Consider the following 23,213-nt stretch of genomic DNA (forward strand, 5'->3'; position numbering starts at 1 on the left):
TTAGAATGTTAGTGAGAGATGAAACTTCAGGGAATAGAGGGAAGCCCCCATGTTACCAATCCTTCTGATGTGCCACCTGCCCGGGGGCCCTCCTTGCTCACTCGCCACCCCCGCTGGAGTTTTCTTCAACACACAATTTCCACAGATGTGTTCCTACCCTGATAGATAGTACAAAGGAATGAGCACTAAACTCGGGGGCCTGGAAATTGGGGTCTAAGTCCTGTGCTAGACTGTTAGTAGTCTTCTCTCTGGGGGTCACTCCTCTGGGACCCTAGGCTGCATCTCTTGGTCTATAAAATGGAAACAACGACCCTTGCATCAGGAGGGGGTCATGGAGAAGATGCTTCAGAAACCACATAGAACTGGGAGAGGGAGTGGCAGTTTAATGTTAGCATTATTGCCAAGCACATTCCTCTCTCAAGATGAAGGAGGAGGCAAAAATGAGCCTATTTGGAATTTTGCAAGAGAACATGCCTATTCATGTGTGTTTGACCTGGACTTTGCTGATGGAAGAACTGGTACCCAGTTCAAGTTTAACTGCCTTTACTCCCTGAAATGTTTAGGCATAACCCTTTCCCTCTTTGGATCTCAGTTTCCTTATCTGCAAAATAAGGTATTTGGACAAAATGACCATTAATTTGTAACCCTTCCCCTCTTTGGACCTCAGTTTCCTTATCTATAAAATTAGGAGATTGGACAAAGTGACTATTAATTTCTCTCCTCACTCTAAATCTAATAGTTGATGGTCCTGTAATAGTCTATGTTCTAAAAGTTCTTCTTTCCCTGAAACACTGTACCAAAGCCTGCCCAGACGTCAGTAAGTCAGTCAAGGAAGACCGGCTCTGTGAGTGCGGGGGGTGCAAAGGAAGGCAAAGTGGCAAGGCGGATACTTATGTACAAACAAGCTGCATAGAGGAGGTACAGAGCTGATTAATTAACTGATGGAAAGTTCTGGCATTGAGAAGGATTAGGAAAGTAAGGTTTCATCTAGGACTTGAAGGAAGCCAGAAGGTAGAGATGAGGAGGACAGGCACTTCAGGCTTAGGGGAGAGCAAGAGAAAATGCTAGGAGTCTGGATAGCTTTAAGGACCCTTCCAGACTTTGCTTTCACTCTTCTAAGTTCTAACATTCTATGTTCTGTGAAGTCTATCAGATAATGGGATTATTAGGGAATAGAGGTGGGGACTGGGGAGAGGAATCTTCCAGTGTCACCCCGAGTGTATTGAGGAGGTGAGGTGGGGGACAATGGGATCTGGTCCTGGTGAGACCTCAGGCAGGGTAGAACAGGGCAAGGCAGGACCCCAGACTTTCCTCCTTACCTAGCTCAAGTCCTACCATTCCATCCACTTCCCCCCTGCTTGGGCTTGGGTTCCCTGGCAAGGCGGGGGGACCAGCTTTCTGAGTTTCTGGGCAGCATGAGCTCACCCCTCTCTGAGGGAAGGCCAGGGAAATAGGGATAGAGTCCTGATGCAGTGAGGGGGCTCACACACTCAAGCCCATTCTCCCCTACTCCCCATCTCCACCCCCACCAGAAGCAAAGCTTCTCTCCTCCCTCCCCCTTCATATGCAATGTTGCTGCAGTCTTTGCTTTGCACCTGAAGCTGCTTCCTGTGTGTTTTCTTTGAGAACAATCAGCATCAGACAGGGAACCTTCCAGGGTAAAGACAGCCAAGAGCACAGAGTTCCAAGTACCAACAGCTCTCACCTAAGTGCATTTTTTTTTACTTAGAAACACATACTCTAAAGTTACACACCCTCATTCCCAAGTTCAGACACATGGACTTAAAAATTCATAAATACCATATGTGTAACATATAATTAACAGCACCCAGACAACCCTAGTTAAACATGCTTTATCTGGAGACAAATACATGGGTTCTCAAACAGTACAAATAGAGATTCATACATGAATTAAACACACAATCATGTGTGCAAATAAGCCACAGACACATGGAATTGGAAGTATTTAGCATCAATTCAAGGAATTTTATTTGGGGAAGAGTTGAAGTGGACAGTTTTGGTGACTTTTCTGATTTGAAGATTCTAAGGAAATAAGCATGTAACACTCCCATCCTCATTCTCAGAGATCTATCCATATGTACACTTCTTTCTCTTACACAGTCTCAACATATTTACACACATATAAAGATATGTGTGAAGTCAAATACCTCCCAGTGACATTATACATCTGCGTCATTACTCCCCTCCCCACAGCATGCATAGACAGAGAAATCACCCACCTACCCATATAAAACTTCCCATACTCACCCACAGCCACATGTGCTTATGCCTCATGAACTATACAGTAACAGCAAGGTCTAACACTCCATCAAAAATTGAAGTTTTCACCTTAGCTTTCATCATTCCCCATTTAGACTGGGTTCCTCCTGTCTTTTCCCTCTCTCTCTGTTTCCTCATTGCTTAGAACAGTGCCTTATACATAGTAGGTGCTTAATAAATGTTCATTGAGTGACTAACTGCCTTTGAGCCTCATTACATTCTATGACGCTGTAGTACAAATATTTTTCACATTTCACAGATGAGGAAATTCAGGTTCAGAGCTCATTACACTTAAGATCACAATATGAATTAGTTTGAGATCTGGGATCGAGGGCTGCATCTATCATCTCTCCTTATATACACCTCCTCCATTTCACAATTATAATCTGTGCCCATAGGGGTATTCTCCTACACAGCACAATATAACATGTGGAGGGAAGAGATCTACAGACATGAATGAAATCCTATGTCCCACCAAGGACATGGTTTAGGAAGGGTTCCCTAACCTTGAAGGACTTGCTGACTAGCCATTGCGATGTTTCCTCAGATAGCTCAGTCCTACCACCTTATAAGGACCCACCTCGTGATCAGACCTTGAGCCTAGTTTCACCCACCCAGGTCCTGGGGATCAAGTCAATTCAGAAGCACAATAATCCTCCAGGTTCTTAAAAGCATTTTTATAAAGCTCTGGCAATTGATATACATTTGAGTTGTTAAGTTATAAATTGTAGGTATTTTGTTTAGTAAAAAGAAAGATGCAGCTTGTCATGACTGAACATAAATATGGGACATTTCAGGTACAAAGGGACAGCTAGGTGGCACAGTAGAGAAAGAGCCAGGAATGGAGTCAGGAAGACCTGGGTTCAAATTTGACTTACTAGCCATGTGATCCTGGGCAAGTCACTTTACTGTTTGTCTCAATTTTCTCATCTGTAAAATGATCTGGAGAAGGAAATGGGAAACCACTCCAATATCTTTGTCAAGAAATGACCCAAATGAACAAACATTGACAAATCAGTCAAACATAACTGAACAACAACTTTTAGGTACAAATATTCCTCATTGTCCCAGATTCTATCTTTATGACCCAAACCTAGGGAGAGCCCTAGATATTTGCTCCCTGGATTTTTTTCCCCACATTCTGTGATTACAATGTTCTCTTAGAGAGTTTGCATTCAGTCAGACCCAGGACTTCCAACATTTTTACTCATCTTCAATCTTTCTTCAATCTTAACTCCCCCAACGCAATCCAATCCTTTCTCCAGATTTCTGCAAAGGGCAGACTCCAGCCCCTTCTGCTGTTGGTTCACTTCCTTTCTCCTTACCCTGACATATTAGTGGGTTGCAAACTCAAATTCTCAGGCTTTAGTAAATGCTTTAAGTGGATGGAAACTTGGCTTTGAAGTCAGGAAGATTGGACTGAGATCAAATCCACTTTCAAACATTTATAAGCTGAATGAATCTGGACAAGTCACTTAACCTCTCTCAGCTCCAGCTTCCCCAGCTGTAAAATGGAGTGTAATAATACTTACCTCCCAGGGTTGTTGTGATGATCAATGAGATATCTGGATTTTTAAAAATAATTTTAAATTTTTTTCCTCAATTACATGTAAAGACAATTTTTAGCATTCATTTTATTTTTAAATAAAAGAAAGATTTTATTTATTTTGAGTTTTATAATTTTCCCCCTGCTCTTGCTTCCCTCCCCCCACCCCCCAACAAAAGTCAGTCCGTTAGTCTGTACATTAACATTCATTTTAAAAAAAATTTTAGTTCTGAGTTCTCCCTCCCTCCCTACTAACTTCTCTCCTCCCTGAGATGATAAGCAATTTAGTATAGGTTATACATGTGCAATCATGCAAAACATATTTCCGTATTAGTCATGCTGTGAAAGAAAATAGAACAAAAGGGGGAAAAAGTGAAAAAAATAGAATGTGTTGATTTGTATTTAGATACCATCAGTTCTTTCTTTGGAGGTGGATAGCACTTTTCATTGAGACCTTTGGAATTGTCTTGGATTGTTTTACTGGGTTTTTTTTTGTTTATTTGTTTATCTTAGACAATGAGGGTTAAGTGACTTGTGCGGATCACACAGCTAATAAGAGTCAAGTGTCTGAGGCTGGATTTGAACTCAGGCCTTCCTTACTCCAAGGCTGCTACTCTATCTATGCATCTAGCTGCCCTGGATCATTATATTGCTAGGAATAGCTAAGTCATAATATCATTGAATAATAATGCTATGTTCTCCTGGTTCTGTTCACTTCACTTTGCATCAGTTCTGCAAGTCTTTTTTTTTGTTGTTATTGCTGTTGTTTTTATTTTTATAGATTTATTTGTTTATTTTTCAACTCCATGAAAAGATAGTTTTCAACATGCATTTTTTTGTAAGATTTTGAATTCCACAGTTCCTGTAAATCTTTCAAGATTTTTCTAAGATCATCCTACTTGTCACTTCTTGTAGCACAATATTATTCTATCACAATCATATACGACTCCTAGTTCAGTCATTCCCCAACTGGCAGGCATCCCCTCAATTTCTAATACTTTGTCACCCCAAACAGAGCTATTATAAACATTTTATCCAAATAAGTCTTCCCCCCTTTTTATTTTTATCCAAATAAGACATTTGTAAAGTATTTAGTGGAGTCTGTCCTTTGCAGAGATCTAGAGAAAAAAGATTGTGTTGGAGTTAAGGTTACAGAAAAATTGAAGATGAGCAAAAATGTCCTGGATCTGGACTGAGGGAGAACTAAGAGAACACTGTAATTATAGGACTTTGCAGTTGATCCTCCAAAAAAATGTTCATTCCCTTTCCCTGATGTAAAAGAACATTCAAGAAAAGTCTGTGTAATCTTAGTCAACATTAAGAAAAACAAAGAGTTCAGATAGAAAACGGGGTAAATGTGGTGATTCCTACTCTGATTTGACTCCAGCTGGAGATTCCAGTTCATTTGTGGGGGGCACTTTCAAGAAGGTTTCGTTCGGGTAAATGCATCCTCAAGAGTGTAAGCCTGAGGGGCAGCTAGGTGGGGCAGCAGGTAAAGCACTGGCACTGGAGTCAGGAGTACCTGGGTTCAAATCCGACCTCAGACACTTACCTAGCTGTGTGGCCTTGGGCAAGCCACTTAACCCCATTTGCCTTGCCAAAATCTAAAAAAAAAAAAAAGAGTGTAAACCTGAGAGAGGTCCAGAGACCAAACCATAGGAAGATCAGTTGAAAAATGGGATGGAGGGGCAACTAGTTGGCACAGTGGATAGAGCACTGGCCTGGAGTGAGGAGGATCTGAGTTCAAATCTAACCTCAGGTACGTACTAGTTGTGTGACCTTGGGCAAGTCACTTAACCATGATTGATGCTCCCCAACCCCAAAAAGAAAAAAGAAAAAAAAGGAAAACAGGGTGGTTAGAAGGAATGAAAGCTAGCCAGAGGAAGAGAAATCAGGTTGGTTCAGTTTAATCCTAGAGGGCAGACAGAGCAAGGGATAGTTTGTGGGTAGTTTCAGGAAGATAGATTCCTTCTCAGGGGAAACTGATAACTAGAGCACAAAATGGAATAGGCTGGTGGATGAAATAATGAGTTCCTTGTAATTAGCTGCCTATAAGTGGAATCGGGATAAACTCTTGTCTGAGATGTTTTTTAAACTTAATTTTTATTTTATTTTCCCAATTACATATAAACAAAACATTGGGTTTTTTTTTAAATTTTGGGTTCTATATTCTCTTCCTCTCTCCCTTCACTTCTCATTGAGAAGACAAGCAATTTGATATAGATTAAAAAAAAATTCCATATTAACATGTTGCAAAAGAAATGGCCAAAAACAAAAACAAAACGAGTATAACAAAGTTTTAAAAGTATGCTTTAGCATGGTTAAAAATGTAGAGTCTATGTCAGATTGCTTTCTGTCAGGGGGAGAGGGGAGGGAAGGAAAGGAGGGAGAAAATGTAAAACTCAAAACCTTGTAAAAAAAAAAGATTGGTAAAAAACTACCATGATATGGAGTTGAAAAAAAAAATCAAATAGAATATTTTTTTTTTAAAGTATGATTTAGTTTGCATTTAGACTCCAGCAGTTCTTTCTCTGGAGGGAGATTGTATTTTTTTTTTTATCAGAAGTCTTTTGGAATTGATTTGAATGATGGTATTGCTGAAAATAGCAAAGTCATTTAGTTGATCATCATACAATAATGTGGTTGCTGTTTGCCTAGCTCTCTTCGTTCTGTTCATTTCACTTTTCTTCAATTCATGAAAGTCTTATCAAGTTTCTCTGAATACATCCTGCTAGTCATTTCTGCTAGCCTAATAGTATTCCATCACATTCATTTACCATGACCAGTTCAGTCATTCCCTAATGGATAGACATTCCCTCAAATTCCAGTCCTTTACCACCTCAGAAAGAACTGCTATAAACATTTTTGTTCATATAGTTCCTTTTCCTTTGATCTTTTTAAGTTATAAACCTAATAGTGGTGTTGCTGGATCAAAGGATCTGCACAGTTTTATAACCCTTTGGACATAGTTCTAAATTTCTCTTCAGAATGGTTGGATCAGTTCACAACTCCACCATCACCAATTAGTGTTTCAATTTTTTCACTTTCCCTCCAACAGTTGCCATTTTCCTTTGTTATATTAACCCATCAGATAGATGGAAGACAATAACTCAGAATTGTTTAATTTGCATTCCTCTTATCATTAGTGATTTAACACATCTTTTCATCTTTGTTCTGAAAACTGCCTGTTCATATCCTTTGAAAATTTATCAAATGGGGTGTGACTCAAATTCTTATAATTTTGATTCATTTCTCTATATATTTAAGAAACAAAATCCTTATCAGAGAAACTTTCTGTAAAATTTTCCCCCACCCCCACCCCTCCATTTCCTGCTTTCCTTCTAATCTGGGTAGCACTGGTTTTGTTTGTGCAAGTTTTTAATTTAATGTAATCAAATTTATCCATTTTATATCCCATGCTTCTCTCTCTTATTTGATCATGAATTCTTCCCTTATCCATAGATTTGACAGGTAAAATTTTCTGTGCCCTAATTTGTTTATTTTAGCTCCCTTTATGACTAAATCATGTACCCATTTTGATCTAATCCTGGAATATGTATAAAATATTGGTCTCAAGCTGGTTTCTGCCAAACTGCTTTCCAGTATTCCCAGCAATCTTTGCCAAATGATAAATTCTCATCCAAGAGTTTGGATCTTTGGGTTTGTCAAATACTAGATTTTTATCATCATTTACTAATGTATACTGTATGCCTAATCTATTTCATTGATCCACCCCTCTATTTCTAAACTAGCGTCAGATTATTTTGATGATTTCTGCTTTGTAATATCATTTGAGATCTGCCTTTTTCATTTTTTCAATAATTGCCTTGATAGGAACTCAAAATCTTACCAAAAAATGAATGTTGAAAACTATTTTTGCATGTAGTTGGAATAATAAATAAATTTAAATTTTAAAAAAGTAAAACTACAATATTGCATCACTAAACAAAATAAATAAAATAATTGCCATGATATAATTGATCTTTTGTTTTTCCCGATGAATTCTTTCTAGCTTTATAAAATAATTTTTGATAGTTTATGACATTGAATAAATAAATTAACTTAGGTTGAATTGTCATTTTTATTATATTGACTTGACCTACCCATGAACCCTTGATATTTTTCCAATTGTTTAGATATGACTATTTGATTTTTATTTTTTATTATTTTTTATTTTTTTAGGTTTTTACAAGGCAAATGGGGTTAAGTGGCTTGCCCAAGGCCACACAGCTAGGTAATTATTAAGTGTCTGAGACTGCATTTGAACCCAGGTTCAAAGGCTGGTGCTTTATCCATTAAGCCACCTAGCTGCCCCTACTATTTGGTTTTTTAAAAAAAATATTTTATTTGTTTTCCCAACTCCATGCAATGGTAGTTTTTAACAATCATTTTTTTTTTGCAAGGTTTTGAGTTTTGAGTTTTACATTTTTCTCCCTCTCTCCCTCCCTTTCCTCCCTCCTCTCCCTGACAGAAAGCAATCTGATATAGACACTACAGTTATAATCATGCTAAATAAACAAGGTTCTATATTGATCATATTTTGAGAGAGCCAGGTCCAAATGAATGAAAAAAATTAGAGAGAAAAGCAATGACATAATACATGACAACCTTTAAAAATTGAAGATAATAAGCTTTGGTCTTCATCCTTTTCTGGATATGGATGATATTTTTTTCCATCACAAGTCTAATAAAATTGTCTTTGATTATTTTACTGCTGAAATGAACAAATTCATCAGGGTTGATCATCACCCCATTTTGTTGTTAGTGTATACAAAATTCTTCTGGTTCTATTCATTTCACTCAGCATCAAGTCTTTGATAACTCTCAGCAAGTCTTTCCAGACCTTTCTGAAATCCCATTCCTCATGATTTCTTATAGAACAATAGTGTTCCATCTACATATACCAAAATTTGTTCAACCGTTCCCCAGATGATCAGCATCAATTTCCAGTTCTTTGCAAATATAAAAAAACTGCTGTGAATAGTTTTGTACATTTGAGATTTTTACCCTTTTTCATGATCACTTTAGGATACAAACCCAGTAGTGGTTTTGTTGGATCAAAGGATAATGCACATTTTTATCGCCCTTTGGGCATGATTCCAAATGGCTCTCCAAAAAGGTTGAATCAGTTCCCAGCTTCACCAACAATGCATTAGTGCTCCAGTTTTCCCAAATACCTTCCAACATTGATCATTTTCTTTTTTTTTTTGTCATATTAGTCAATCTGATTGATATAAAATAGTTTCTCAGAGAAATTTTAATTTGATTTCTCTAATCAATAATGATTTAGAGCAATTTTTCTTATGACTATAGATAACTGACTTATTTGTCTGAGAGAGCTGACTATTTATGTGAAAAGTGTTGTGTAATTGTGTTTATAGAGTTCCTGGTTTTATCTTGGCATGTAGGTTCTCAAGTATTTTATATTGGCTATATTTATTTAAAGTAGAATTTCTATGTCTTGCTACTGGATTTTGTTGATAATTTATAGAAATACTGATGCTTTGTGTGAGTTTATTTTATATCCTGCATCTTTGCTAAATTTTTAATTATTTGTACTAGTTTTGATTTTCTAAGTATAACATCGTATCATCTGTTAAGAGTGACAGTTTTGTTTACTCATTGCCTTTTCTAATTCCTTCACTTTCTTTTTCCTGTTTTATTCCTATAGCTAGCATTTCTAGAACAATATTGAATAATAGTGGTAATAATGGACATTCTTGCTTTACTCTTTATTTTATTGAAAAGACTTCTGGCTTAGCCCCAAGACAGATAGTGCTTGCTGATGGTTTTAGGTAGATGTTACTTATTATTTTAAGGAAAGTTCCATTTATTTCCTTCTGGGATGTTATAAAGAGGAAATTCCTGATCTATACAAATTGGGCTAGATATTCTGGGAGGGACTTCAAAGGTCTGAAATTCTGTGGTTTAGTACTTTTTCCTCCCTGACCTTAGGCAGACTCCCCTTCTTTTCTGATCTGAGGACTAATGCATTTTCCCTGCCTTCTTTCTGACTGTAAAATTAGTCACCTTGGATGACTTTTCAGTCCTACTACCCCTCAGTAATTACAAAAGCTCATATTTCCATAGCATTTTAAAGGTTTAAGAAACTCCTTTTTCATAGCAATTCTAAAAAGTAAAAATGCAGATATTATTAACCTCATTTTACAGATGAAAAGACTGAGGTTCAGAGAGAAGGGACTTCCTTAGGGTCACACAGCTTGTAAATGGCAATCTGGGACTTATACCCAAGTTGTCTCTGATCTCAGGATTGTTTATACCATTCTCTTCCCTTCCCCCCTCCCCACACTCTATACCAGGCTCAAGGGAGAAAGCCACCTGGGCAGGAAGGAGGCCTTCTAGTTCTATTTTCCACCCCTATAGACAAGATCCCTCTTTCCCCCCAAATGAACCCTCCAAGGCTCGTCCCAAGCAGGTGACTGACCCTTTGGACATTCTACCTAAGATGGGGGCTCCCATGGCTCAGATCCCTCTTCTGCTGGGAAGAATGGGGGGGAAATCTTGGGAACTCAAAACCTAGGGGCTTGGGGAGTGGGTCAGGGGTAGGGCAGGAAGTAGGAGAAAGACAAAGGTGTAGATGGCAGTTTGTTGTTGCAGGTGGGAGGGTGGAGCCTGGGCAAGTGTGTGTATATATGTGGGGGGGGGGGGAGCTATGGTGAAGAAGAATCTGACATAAAAATGAAATGGGTCAGGGGGACCCCAGGGTGCTTCCTAGCTTTGCACAGTACATGTACTGGAGCTCGGCAACTGGGGTTTTCTATGACTGGGCAACAATCTTTAATGATGACATGGAAATATGATCCATTTTCCTCTTCTCTCCCCCATCCCCTTACTCCTTCTCCCCATAGGGACCATGGGCTGCTGCTGCAGCTCCAGCCTCGATGAGGATTGGATGGAAAATATTGATGTCTGTGAACGATGCCACTACCCTATTGTACCACTGGATGCCAAGGGAGGGGTAGGCTCAGGAGAGAGGCTTCCCCTAAAACTTGAAGTGACCTCTGAGAGTAACTGGTTCCTCATTCTCCAGAAAAAGACATGGAAACTCAGAAAAGGGAAGGGATTTTCCCAAGATTTTAAGCAAGTCAGGGGCAGGGCAGGAACCAATAGTCAGGTCTCCTTATTCCTAATCTGGGCTGGAGGCGGGGCAGGTTGAGTGGGGAGCCAGGGACTCGGGGCTGTTTGGAGTCTTTGCTCCTCATCCCCACCCCTCTCCCAAGCTTTACCTGCTTATCTGTTTCCCCCCAGCTCCCAATGAGAAATGGTTCTGACGTGCGGGATCCCTTGGTCACCTATGAAGGTTTAAACCCACCTGTGTCTCCATTACAAGGTATCTTACACCACAGTTGGGTCCCCTGGGTATATGTGGAGGGAGGAGGAGTAGGAGATGTTGGCACATGGGCAACCCAGATACTTTCCACACATTCAGAGACACACAAACTCCAATATACCCTCTCAGTTCACTTAGTCTGCTCTCTCCAGGTCTTGGTTCATTTAACTGGATGCCTCTATTTCTACCTTTTTCTTAGAGGTTTCTAGTATCCTTCAATCTGTCTTTGATTCTCACCTGCTATGTAACTTTAGGCCCATCCCTGCCCTGTTCTTCACCTATGAATCTGCTCTTCACAGATAACCTGGTCATTGCTCTGCACAGTTATAAGCCCTCCCATGATGGGGATCTGGGCTTTGAGAAGGGGGAGCAGCTGAAGATCCTGGAGCAGTGAGTCTTCCTTAACCCCTCCAGCCAGGGAGAGGGCAGAGGCTTGGAGCTCCATCCACCCAGGGGCCAGGTTGGGGATGCAGTCAAATCTATAAGTCCATAAGAACTGATTGGGTTCCTTCCATCTGTAGGAATGGAGAATGGTGGAAAGCACAGTCCCTGACCACTGGTCAGGAGGGCTACATTCCCTTCAACTTTGTGGCCAAAGCAAACAGCCTAGAGCCTGAGCCGTGAGTAACATATGGGGAGGGATAGGGAAGAAATGGAGTCCCACTGGGAGACTGCAGGGAGACAGGAGCTTCCAAGCATCCCTGGTCCTGGGCGTTGGGTCTCTGCCAGTATATATCATTTCCTCAGGGCACTTCTCAGGCCTTACTTAGCTTTGGAATCCAAGACTTTCTCCTTATCTCAGAACTCCCAATCCAAATCACTAAACCCTATGATTATCTTGGACCCTGACCTTTCTTGCCTCCCTGAATCACAGAGCTGGAAAGGACTTTAAAGGTCTTCTAATCCAATCCATTCTTTTTTGCAGAGAAGCAGGCTAAAGCCCAGAGGTTAAGGGACTTATTCTTATAGGTCATGCAGGGGGGTTGGGGGTTGGAATCTTTAACTACAACTCCAGTGTTCTTGCCAGATCCTAATTACCTTCTTCTGTCAATGCCACCATCACTAAATAGCTAAATCTGGCTCCCCTTCCCTCTGCCCCTTCTCTCTAACCAGACCACTTCTCTAGGTTTTACTGACCAGACAAAAGAATAAACAGAGAAATCACTCAAATAGGGCTTCTAGATCCAGACTAGAGGTAGCAGACATCCCCAGGAAATCCAGAGTTGGAACAGATCCCCAGAAATTATAAATTCAATTCAGCAAACATTTATCTAGGTGCTAAGAACTACACAAGAGCCTAAGAATTCAAAGACAAACCAAACAGTCCCTACCTTCAAGGAGCTTACGTTCTACTTCAAATGAGTTTCTAGATGGCTTTAGATACAGGCTCTAGTTGTATTACTTTACCAACTCGATGACTTTTGAAAGAAAATTAATGTTTTCTTTCCCCCAATTCCATGTAAAAACAATTTTAACTTTTTTTTTTCAGAATTTGAGCTCCAAATTCTTTTCCTATTCCCCTACCTTCAAACAGATCTAGATAACTTTGAACAAGTCCCTACTCTGGTGTTCACATTTTCTCTGGATGAACTCTGAGGTTCCCTCCAGCTCCAACAATTCGCAAGGAAACTTGGATTTATCTGGGTGGGATTCCTGAATACAAAATCACCCAGGTTCAGCTTGGCCCTTGATTTTAGCAGACTGGAGGTGATTCCATTGCTAACTCTCAGCTCTTTCCCAAAGTTTCCAGATGAGGGCATTTTCTGACCATTATAAAGGGAGAACCTAGGGGGAGATTCTGGTACGGGAGGGGTGACTCTTGAGAACAATGGGGGAAAGACTTGACTGGGCCTTGGTAGGTGGTTTTTCAAGGACCTGAGCCGGAAGGATGCTGAGAGACAACTTTTGGCCCCTGGGAACACCCATGGATCCTTCTTGATCAGAGAGAGTGAAACCACTGCAGGTGAGGGGACTAGGGGATATCTGCAGAAGAGGTGAAGGGAGATCAAGGAATCAGAAATATGGGATAGGAAAGGAAGGTGGGGTGCAGATTTGAATCATAGAATCCCACCATCTCAGAATTAGAAAGTTCTTCAGTGAACCTCTAATCAACCCATTCTTGGAAAGGAATAATATACCTAATGATAATATACTTATTATAATATACCCAAAGGTCCCTCAGCCTATGTCTGAAGATTTCCAAAGAGGGTGAATCGACCACCTTCAGAAATGGAGCGCATTTCACTATAGTTATCGTTAAGTCGTTTTTCAGTAGTGCCTGACTCTCAGTGACCCTATATGAGGTTTTCTTGGAAGAAATACTGCCAAGAAACTCATTTTTACAGATGAGAAAACTGAGGCAAATAGGATTAAATAACTTGCCTGAGTGCTAAGTGTCTGAAACCAGATTTGAGCTCAAGAAGATGTCTTCCTGACTCCACACCAGTGCTCTATTCACTGTGCCACCTAGCTGCCCTTTTCATTTTGGGACAGCTATAAATATTTATGATTTTCCTAAATTTTTCTCTTTGTAACATTCACCCATCATTCCTGATTCTGCCTTCTGAAGACAAGTGGGACAAATCTAATTCCTTCCCTAAATTACAGTCCTTCCTATACTTAAACACAATTCTTGGGTCCTTCCTGAGTTTTCTTCAGGTTAAATATGCCAAATTCCTTCATCCAAACTATATCATGAACTCAAGACTCTTCACTATCCTGATTGGTCACCCTCTAGATTTTCAATATCCTTCCTAAAATAATGGTGTTCAGGATCAAACATAGTCTTTTAACTATGGTCTGATGAGGACAGAGTACAAAAACTACCTCCTTATTCTCTAAATGTAGCCTGTGCCTATGATCATATTAGCTTTTCTAGCTTCCATATCTTATTATTGATTGTTGAACTTGTAGTCCACTAAAATACCCATATATTTTTAAAACAAACTGTTTAATCATATTCCCTTGCACCTGTGAAATTGATGTTTTGGATCCAAGTGTAAGTCTTTACATTTATATTGAATTTCATCTAATTAGATTTAGCCCAATACTCCAGCCTGTAAATATCATTTTGTTAGTTTTTTTTTTTTTGCAAGGCAAATGGGGTTAAGTGGCTTTTCCAAGGCCACACAGCTAGGTAATTAGTAAGTGTCTGAGACCGGATTTGAACTCAGGGACTCCTGACTCTAGGGTCAGTGCTCTATCCACTGCGCCACCTAGCCACCCCCTGTAAATATCTTTTTGGACCATGACCTCATCATCCAGAGTGTTAATCATCCCTTCCAGTTTTGTGCAATCTGCTTGGTTGGGGGTGGAAGGAAGGTTGTGTATGTCTCCTAATCTTGACTGTCCCCAATCCTTACAGGCTCCTTCTCTCTGTCCGTACGGGACTTTGACCAGAACCAGGGAGAGGTGGTGAAACATTATAAGATCCGCAACCTGGACAATGGCGGCTTCTACATTTCTCCCCGAATCACTTTTCCGAATCTTCATGAGCTGGTCCAGCATTATTCCAGTGAGCCCTGACCTTAGACCCAAACTCCCCAGGCCCCAACTCATTTAGAGCCATAGCCTCAGACCTCCAGTTTCAACCTCCCTATTTTTCACCCCCCCAAACTCAACCAGTGTCTCCTCCCCAAACTCCTAGCTTTCAGTTTCAAATCCCCAATGCATCTTCAGCTCCCCTAAACTCACCAAGACAGGGTCCTCAAACCCCAGGTCCTAATTTCAGTGACCTCACAAAATGTTTAGATATCACTAGATAAACTCACCTCCATTCTCAACCTTTTAGCTTCTGACAAACCTCATCCTCAAATCCCTAGACCCACAATTTTAGCTAAGAGTCCCTCCAAACCTCCCTCCCATGACAAACATAATGATAGAGGTTTTTCCCTAGTTTTCACCCCTACTCCTCATCCCCTTGGGGAGGGCAGAGGTGTCATGTGTCCAAGGCTTTCCCTCACCCAAGCACCCCTTTGGACCCACAGAAGTCTCAGATGGGCTATGTACTCGACTGAGCCGGCCCTGCCAGACCCAAAAACCACAGAAGCCCTGGTGGGAAGATGAGTGGGAGGTTCCACGAGAGACCTTGAAGCTGGTGGAGAGGCTGGGAGCTGGCCAGTTTGGGGAGGTCTGGATGGGTAAGTGAGGGCTGGTAACCCCATGGAACAAGGACCCAAGTTAGAGATGGAGAGTGGGCTACTTACTGTCCTGCCTCTTGGATCCTGCAACCCCAAGGGTTCCTTACTATGCATTACTTACTGTCCATACCAGTGATCAAATGCACGAAAAGGATTTCAGAGTTTTTAAAAGTACTAAATTGGTGCTGGTGGTAATTACTGTTACCTTAGAAACAGAGTCTTCAGGCCCAAGTTTGGGCAGGGCCCCAGACAAGAAATAGCTGTCTGGAGAAAGAGGAGAGAATGATTTCCCTCCTCCTCCTTCCCCTAGCAAATAGAGACATATAGGCATTAGGGTGGAGTCAAAACCTAGAGCAAGCAAGCACCTGAGAATCATTCTCCCTTACCCTAGGATATTACAACGGGCATACCAAGGTAGCTGTGAAAAGTCTGAAAGCGGGCAGCATGTCCCCTGATGCCTTCCTGGCTGAGGCCAACCTGATGAAACAGTTGCAGCACCAGCGGCTGGTACGCCTTTATGCGGTGGTCACACAGGAGCCCATCTATATCATCACTGAATACATGGAGAACGGTGGGTGTAAAGGTGGCACTAACTACCCCTTCCCCCAGGACACTAGAACTGCCTCCTCTTACCAAGTGCTACCCCTCCTAAAGTTTCCAGAGCCATCCTACAACATGCACCAGAGACCTGGACCTCCCCTACCAGAGGGATGAGGGACAGGAAGTAATCTCAGATCCCTACAATCCCCATGCTTAATCAAAGAATCTCAAAGGCAGAAGGGACCCCAAGGGTATCCAGTCTATCGTTTCTACACCATCCTTGATAAGTGATATGATCATCTTTTTCTTAGTTTGAGGATTACCTCTGGTGCTGGGAAGACCACAAAAGAATCTTGACCAAACAGCTAGACCAGTCCAGTGACTGTAGAGAAATGGTGAAGAGATGGGGAGCAGGGACAAGCCATTCTTTCAGAAGAGTAGTTGAAGGTTCTCCAAGGGGTCTTTTATTCAGGGGGAGGGGGAGGGACGTAGAAAGGTAGAAAGGAAGAAGTTACAGACTTAACATAGCCATAGAGCCTTGGTCAGCAGCATCATGCCCCATTCAGGACTTGGCTCAGACTCAAAGGATTCTCTTCCTTCCTTGGGCAATTCCCCTTTCCAATGGGAGGAGTACAAGCATCCTGCCTTTATCTTACTTAGCAACTGGAAAATTATTCTAACTCCGAAAAAAGAAAATGTGACCCTCTGAGTCAAAGTTGAGGATCCTAATGGTAGGCTAGTAAGGTGTATATGGGATAGTGGAAAGAACCCTGGACTGGGTCAAGGGACCTGGGTCTTATTCTCAATTCAGTCACTAAAGTCCCATCTGACAATAGGCAAGCCATCATTTTAAGATCTTTTCTAGCTTAGAGGTTTTCCTGCCTTCAAAATGAGGCAGTAAGCCTGGATATTCTCTAAGATCCTTTCTAGCTCTGATATCCAATATTCCAAAGTCTTTTTAACTCCTACATTTTATATTTCAAGGTCACTTATAATTCTGATAGTCTGTGTTCTATAGGTTAAAGACTTTTCCAGTTCTAACATTCCATGTTTGGGAGCAGCTAGGTGATGCAGTAGATAGAGCACTGGCCTTGGATTCTGGAGGACCTGAGTTCAAATCCTGCCTCAGACAATAATTACTTAGCTGTGTGACTTTGGGCAAATCACTTAACCCCATTGCCTTGCAAAAACAAAAACAAAATTTTAAAGAGATAAGGATGCTAATATTCTGTGTTCTGCGCTCTAAGGGCTCTTCCATATCTGATGGTGTAAAATCCTATCTAGCTTTGACATTCTTTATATTTCTAGATCCCTCCTCAGCTCTGGTATTCTATGTTCAGTCATTTCAGTGACCCCATTTGGGATTTTCTTGGCAAAGATACAGGAGTGGTTTAATATTTCCTTCTCCAGGTGATTTTACAGCTGAGGAAACTGAGGCAAACAGAATTAGTGATTTGCCCAGGGTCACACTGCTAGTGGGTGCTTGTATTTGAACTCAGGAAGGTGAGGCTTCCCGATTCCATATCTGGCACTCTATGCACTATTGGCGCCACCTAGCTGTTTTTGATATTATATAGTCTTAAAATATCATCACCTTTTCCTGAGATCTTCCTCTACACTCTTTATGCCTCAGTTCAGACCTTAAACTTAATATAGAAGTATTTTATGGCTCTGTGCTGGAGTGGAGAAAGTTGTGGAGATTATCCAGGTGGAGGAGTTCTGATAGAGACTGAGGGGTGAATTACAGGACCCCTCTATCTCATTGAAAGAGTGGGAATGAAAATCTGCGGAATTCCATAGACTCTTCTCCTAGAAGAGTTTACACCATAAGTTAAGGTCATTTCTACCCTCAGCTGAATATTCTGACCCACAGGGAGCCTGGTAGACTTCCTCAAAACCACCACAGGAGTCAAACTAACCATCCACAAATTGCTGGATATGGCTGCACAGGTGAGATTGGGACAGGGTTTGTGGGAGAGGGAATGGGGTGTTAAGTGGCTTGGTAGTGGACCTTGGGAAAGGGAGAGGGAAGGAAGGGACTCCAGAGTGCTGACCTTCCCCTTTCTTCTCTGAGTCCTCAGATTGCTGAAGGAATGGCATTCATTGAGGAGCGGAATTACATCCACCGGGACCTTAGGGCAGCAAACATTCTTGTATCAGACACATTGAACTGTAAGATTGCAGACTTTGGATTGGCCCGACTAATTGAGGACAATGAGTACACAGCTAGGGAGGGTAAGTATTTGTGTGGTGGGAGAGGGATGGGAATAAGGAGAGGGCCAATGAGAGTGAAAGTGAGAGGGCCAAATGGAGGAAGAGCACTGTTCAGAAGGCCAGAGGGACACACAACAGGGAGTCTTGGGCCTAGAGGAAAATCACAAAGGACATAGATTGGAGACAAGGAACCACAAAACTGACTCATGATTGGAAATGGGATAAGGAGGACTATATCTGGGGAAGGTGTAGCTCTGAAAGAGGTGTCACATCTCAAAGTAGCTGGAGGACATATGGCCAAATGACCCATGACTGAAGGAGGGCTATGGGAAAGATAATTTTGGGAGCAAGGAAACATGCAAGTGGGAGGTGAACCAAAGCCAAGGACAGAGAGATGAATGTCGGGTACTGAAATGTAGAAAAGTCATAGTTAAGGAACCCCTCTCACCCTGTTGGTGGAAGAAGGGGTGAATAACAGGATCTCTCTATCTCATTGAAAGAGTGGGAATGAAAATCTGTGGAATTCCATAGACCCTTGTAATTCTTCATTTCAGGAGCGAAATTTCCCATCAAGTGGACAGCTCCTGAGGCCATCAACTATGGGACATTTACAATCAAGTCAGATGTCTGGTCTTTTGGCATCTTGCTCACAGAAATCGTCACTTATGGGAGGATCCCTTACCCAGGTCAGAATCAGAGTCCAAAAAGGATCTGCAGGGAGGGAATTACATGAAAGAGGTTATACTCATGAGAGGGAAACTTGAATATTTGCAAGACCCCTTCTCCCTTAAAGCAGGCCCATAGGCAAGACCCTTAGGTGGCAGGGAAGGTGACCCAGCTGGGAGGAGGCCCAGGAACCCCATTTGCTCCAGCACCCCGGTAAGAATCAAGGCAATATAGAGAAGGACAAGGCAGAAAACAGTGGGAATTAGAAGGAAAGCATTATAGCCTAGTTAATGTAAAAATCTACCACTCAATAGTTGTGTGAATTTGGGGAAGTCATTTAACTCCCTAAAGGGAAAGGGAATAAACATTTATTAATGTATCAGGTCTTGTAAAACTAAGCTCTTTATGGGTCAGCTAGGTGGCACAGCAGATAGCACTGGCCCTGGAGTCAGGAGGACCTGAGTTCAAATATGACCTCGGACACTTAATTACCTAGCTGTGTGGTCTTGGGCAAGCCACTTAACCCCATTGCTTTGCAAAAATGTAAAAAAAAAAACCAACTAAGCTCTTTGTAAATATTATCTCATTTGATGCTGACAACAACCCTGAGAGATTTTACAATTGAGGAAACTGAAGTAGACAGTAGTGAAGTGTGACCAGAATTACACAGCTAGTAAATGTCTGAGGTCAAATTTGAAGTCAGATCTTCCAGACACTTCCAGTGCTTGGCATAGTGCTAAACACTTGGTAGGCACTTAATAACTGTTTATTGCTTGATTAACTACTGACCTCGTGCCCCACCTGCTGAGCCACCCAACTGTCTACTCCTATTTGTACTGAACATGGAGTATATGGATGACAAAAATAGGAAAAAAAGATTGGGAGGGGCAGCTAAGTGGTGAAAGGAGAGAGCAAAAAGGACCTGAGTTCAAATCCAACCTCAGAAGCTTACTATCTGTGTGACACTAGGTAAGTCTCTTGCTCCAACCCTCTCTTCCCCTCCCCCCCAAAAAAGAAAAGAAGCCTGGAAGTTGCAGATGAGAGCTAGATTGTGAAGAGTCTTTAAAGGAGTCTGAAATGCTGGGTTAAGGAGGGGTGAATTTTATGCATGAGGCATTAGGAATCTAGAGAAGGACAATGGGAGATGCAGTAATACCACTTGACTTGTGCCTTAGGAAGATTTATTTTTAAATTTATTTTTCTGATGATATGCAAAAATAGTTTCAACAATTATTTTGTTTTTTATGTCTAAATCCTGTAACCATTTGGATCTTATCTTGGTAAAGGGTGTTAGGTGTTGGTTCAACAATCATTTTGGTAAGGTTTTGAGTTTCACATTTTTCTCCCTCCTTCCCTTCCTTTTCCCTGAAAAAGAGCAATCTGATATAGTATATATATATATAAAATACTATGTTAAACATATTACCATATTATGTTAACCATATTTCCATATCCTCTTGTGAAAGAAGAATCAGAACAAAAAGAAAAAATAAAACAAAAAAAATTTTTTTAAATTGAAAATTGCAAGCTTTGCTCTGCATTCAGACACCATGGTTCCTTTTCTGGATGTGGATAGTATTTTCTATCCGAGTTCTTTAGAATTGTCTTTGATTACCGTCCTGCTGAGATAAGCAAGTCCACCTTAGTTGATTGTTGCTGTTAATGTATACAATGTTCTGACTCAGCTCATTTCACTCAGCATCAATTCATACAAGTCAGAAAGATTTATTTTGGCAGCTATGTAAAGGATAGGCAAGGGAAGAGGTTGGAAACAGGGGTTGGTTAGGTTTTCATTGAGATTTATTAGGTTGTTGGGTTTTTTTTAGGATTTTGCAAGGCAAATAGGGTTAAGTGACTAGCCCAAGGCCACACAACTAGGTAATTATTAAGTATCTGAGGCCAAATTTGAACTCAGGTACTCCTGACTCCAGGGCTGGTGCTCTAGCCACTGTGCCACCTAGCCGCCCCTATTAAGTTGTTATTGAAAAATAACCTGGGGAGGACTAACGTGGGCCTAAATAATGTGTGAGTAGAATTTATCAGTTAATATTTATTACAAATGGTCCCCAGGCACTGGAGCACAAATACAAAAATGAGACAGTTCTTGTCCTCATTGAACTTACATTCTACCAATTGATTAGAACAAGTTCACATTCAAGTGAATATACAGAATATATTTAAAATAAACAAGGAAGGGTCTGGGTATGGGACTAAAGCCTGGAGAAATTAGGAAAAACTCTTGTCAGAGATGGCATTTGAGGTAACCCTTGAAGGGATTATAATAAAAGGGGGGGGGAGGAAGAAGAGCATTTCAGAAATGGGGGGGATGGCAGTCTGTGCAAGCAAAATCATAACATAATATAATGAAAGGGACAAGCATAGATGGGGGAAGTATAGATGAACCAGTCTGACTGGAACCTAAAATATTTGAGAGGGATTCATGTGCAATCACCCTAGAAAGGTAGACTATGTCATAAGGAATTTTAATTATCAAACAGAGGCATTTATATTTTATCCTAGTGATGATAGAGAGCCATTGGTTCTTCTTGAGTGAATAAATCCGATTTGTGCTTTAGAATATCCTTGGCAAGTATGGAGGTTGGAGTGAAGAGATAGGATTTTTCTTCTACTTTATAGTTCTGAGGAACTATGAAGAAAAACTCCAGGGAATTAGCCCTCTCCATAAGAGACCCCCCCCAACTTACTAATGTATATCCAGTCCCCATTTCCAGCCTCAGAAATTAAAGGCAAGATCCACTTATAGAGAAAAGAATTGTGGAGTCTGAATGCAGACCAAAGGATATTATTTTCACTTTTTGTATTATTTTTTTCTCATTTCTTGTTTGTTCTGATTCTTATTTCATAATATAATTAATATAGAAATACATTTTACATGATTATACATGTATCACTTAGATTACTTGTCATCTTGGGGAGGGAAGAGGGAAGAGAAGAAGGGAAAAATCTTGAACTATTGATAATGTTCTTGTCAATTTAAAGCATTTAAAAATTAAAAATATAAACAAATTAGAATCAAAGAAAAAAAGCAGAGAAAACAGGAGGTTATTGTAATAATTCAGGCAAAAGGTAAGATGATGTAAGTCTGAATTAGTGTGGCTGTAGTGTGAATAGAGATAAGGGGATGGATATATCTTGGAGGTAAAAATAAAATTTGGCATATGGGAGAGGGAAAGATGAGTGAGTGAGGAATTGTGACTCTGGGTGATTGGAAAGATGACAGTGTCCATACCTCTCACTGGGACTATTTCAATAGACTGTTAACTGGTCTTCCTGCCTCCAGTCTCTTGTTGCTCTGATCCATCCTCTTTTGTTTTTAAGTCATTTAAGTCATTTTTCAGTCCAATTCTTCCAGGACCCATTCAGGGTTTTCTTGGCAGAGATATTGGACTCCAGCTCACTTTACAGATGACAAATGGGATTAAGTGATTTGCCAGGGTTACACAGCTAGTAAGCGTTTGAGTTTGGAACTGAATTAATGAGCATGAATCTTCCTGATTCCAAACCCAGTCCTTCGTCCACTGTACCACTTAGTTTCTCATAATCCATCTCAGTAGAGCCACACAAATTTTCCTAAAGCAAAACTCAGGTCTGACTATATCAACCATTTCAACACCCATTCACCTTAATAAACACCAGTGACTTTCTGTTACTTCTGGGATCATATCTGACCTCCTTCATTTGATATTTGGGTCTCTTCACAGCCTGGTTCATTCCCATCTTTCCAGTTTGCTTATGTGCTTCTTCCCTCCATAAATTCTTCTCCATGTAGCCATAGCAACTTGCTGTGCAACTCCATCTCTCACTCTTTACATTCACCTGAATCTATTCTTTCCAAAGTTACCAATAATCTCTTAATTGACAGATCCAATGGCCTTTTCTCAATCCTCATTCTCCTCAACTTCTCTCCAGCCTTTGATGCTATTGATCTTTAGAGCCTTTAATCACCTTGATGAATATTCTTAAGATCTCCAGATTTATGGGACCACTGCTCTCTCCTACCCCTCTGATTCCTTATCTTCCTCCTTTGCTAGATCTTCAGCTAGGTCACTTTTGATACTTCTAGGTGACCCTCAGGATTCTACCTTGTACCTTCTTCATCCTCTATTTATACCACTTCTCTTGGTGATTTCATCAGCTCCCATAGATTCAATTATCATCTCTATTTTGATGACTCTCAAATCCTTTTATCCAATCCTAATTTCTCTGCTGATTGCCACTCCCATAACTCCAAATGTTTATTAGATATCTCATACTGAATATCCATTAGACATTCTGAACTTCAAAATTTATCTTTTCCTCCTAAAATTTCCCCACATTTCCAACTTTGCTAATGCTGTAGAGAAAAAACATCCTCTTAGTCTCACAACCTGGTGTTATCCTAAACTCCTCATTATCCAACCCATTATCCAACTCATTATCCATCTGCTAGCAAAGGCCTATTGATTTCACCTTTGTG

General features: G+C 40.7%; 1 protein-coding gene across 2 annotated transcripts in view; it reads left to right on the plus strand.

Annotated features, from left to right (window-relative positions):
* The window catches only part of LCK (LCK proto-oncogene, Src family tyrosine kinase), a 31,029-nt gene that overhangs the window by 1,875 nt on the left and 5,941 nt on the right, over positions 1 to 23,213 (plus strand). For both annotated transcript variants that reach the window (XM_074217707.1, XM_074217708.1), the window contains 11 exons: positions 10,696 to 10,805; positions 11,096 to 11,177; positions 11,477 to 11,567; positions 11,699 to 11,797; positions 13,037 to 13,140; positions 14,542 to 14,691; positions 15,164 to 15,316; positions 15,708 to 15,887; positions 17,730 to 17,806; positions 17,938 to 18,091; positions 18,625 to 18,756. In XM_074217707.1, coding sequence (XP_074073808.1) covers positions 10,696 to 10,805; positions 11,096 to 11,177; positions 11,477 to 11,567; positions 11,699 to 11,797; positions 13,037 to 13,140; positions 14,542 to 14,691; positions 15,164 to 15,316; positions 15,708 to 15,887; positions 17,730 to 17,806; positions 17,938 to 18,091; positions 18,625 to 18,756 — 1,332 coding nt within the window. The remainder of the gene's footprint in view (positions 1 to 10,695; positions 10,806 to 11,095; positions 11,178 to 11,476; positions 11,568 to 11,698; positions 11,798 to 13,036; positions 13,141 to 14,541; positions 14,692 to 15,163; positions 15,317 to 15,707; positions 15,888 to 17,729; positions 17,807 to 17,937; positions 18,092 to 18,624; positions 18,757 to 23,213) is intronic.

The sequence above is a fragment of the Macrotis lagotis genome, chromosome 1 (genome assembly GCF_037893015.1).
Source record: "Macrotis lagotis isolate mMagLag1 chromosome 1, bilby.v1.9.chrom.fasta, whole genome shotgun sequence".
Classification (NCBI taxonomy): domain Eukaryota; kingdom Metazoa; phylum Chordata; class Mammalia; order Peramelemorphia; family Peramelidae; genus Macrotis; species Macrotis lagotis.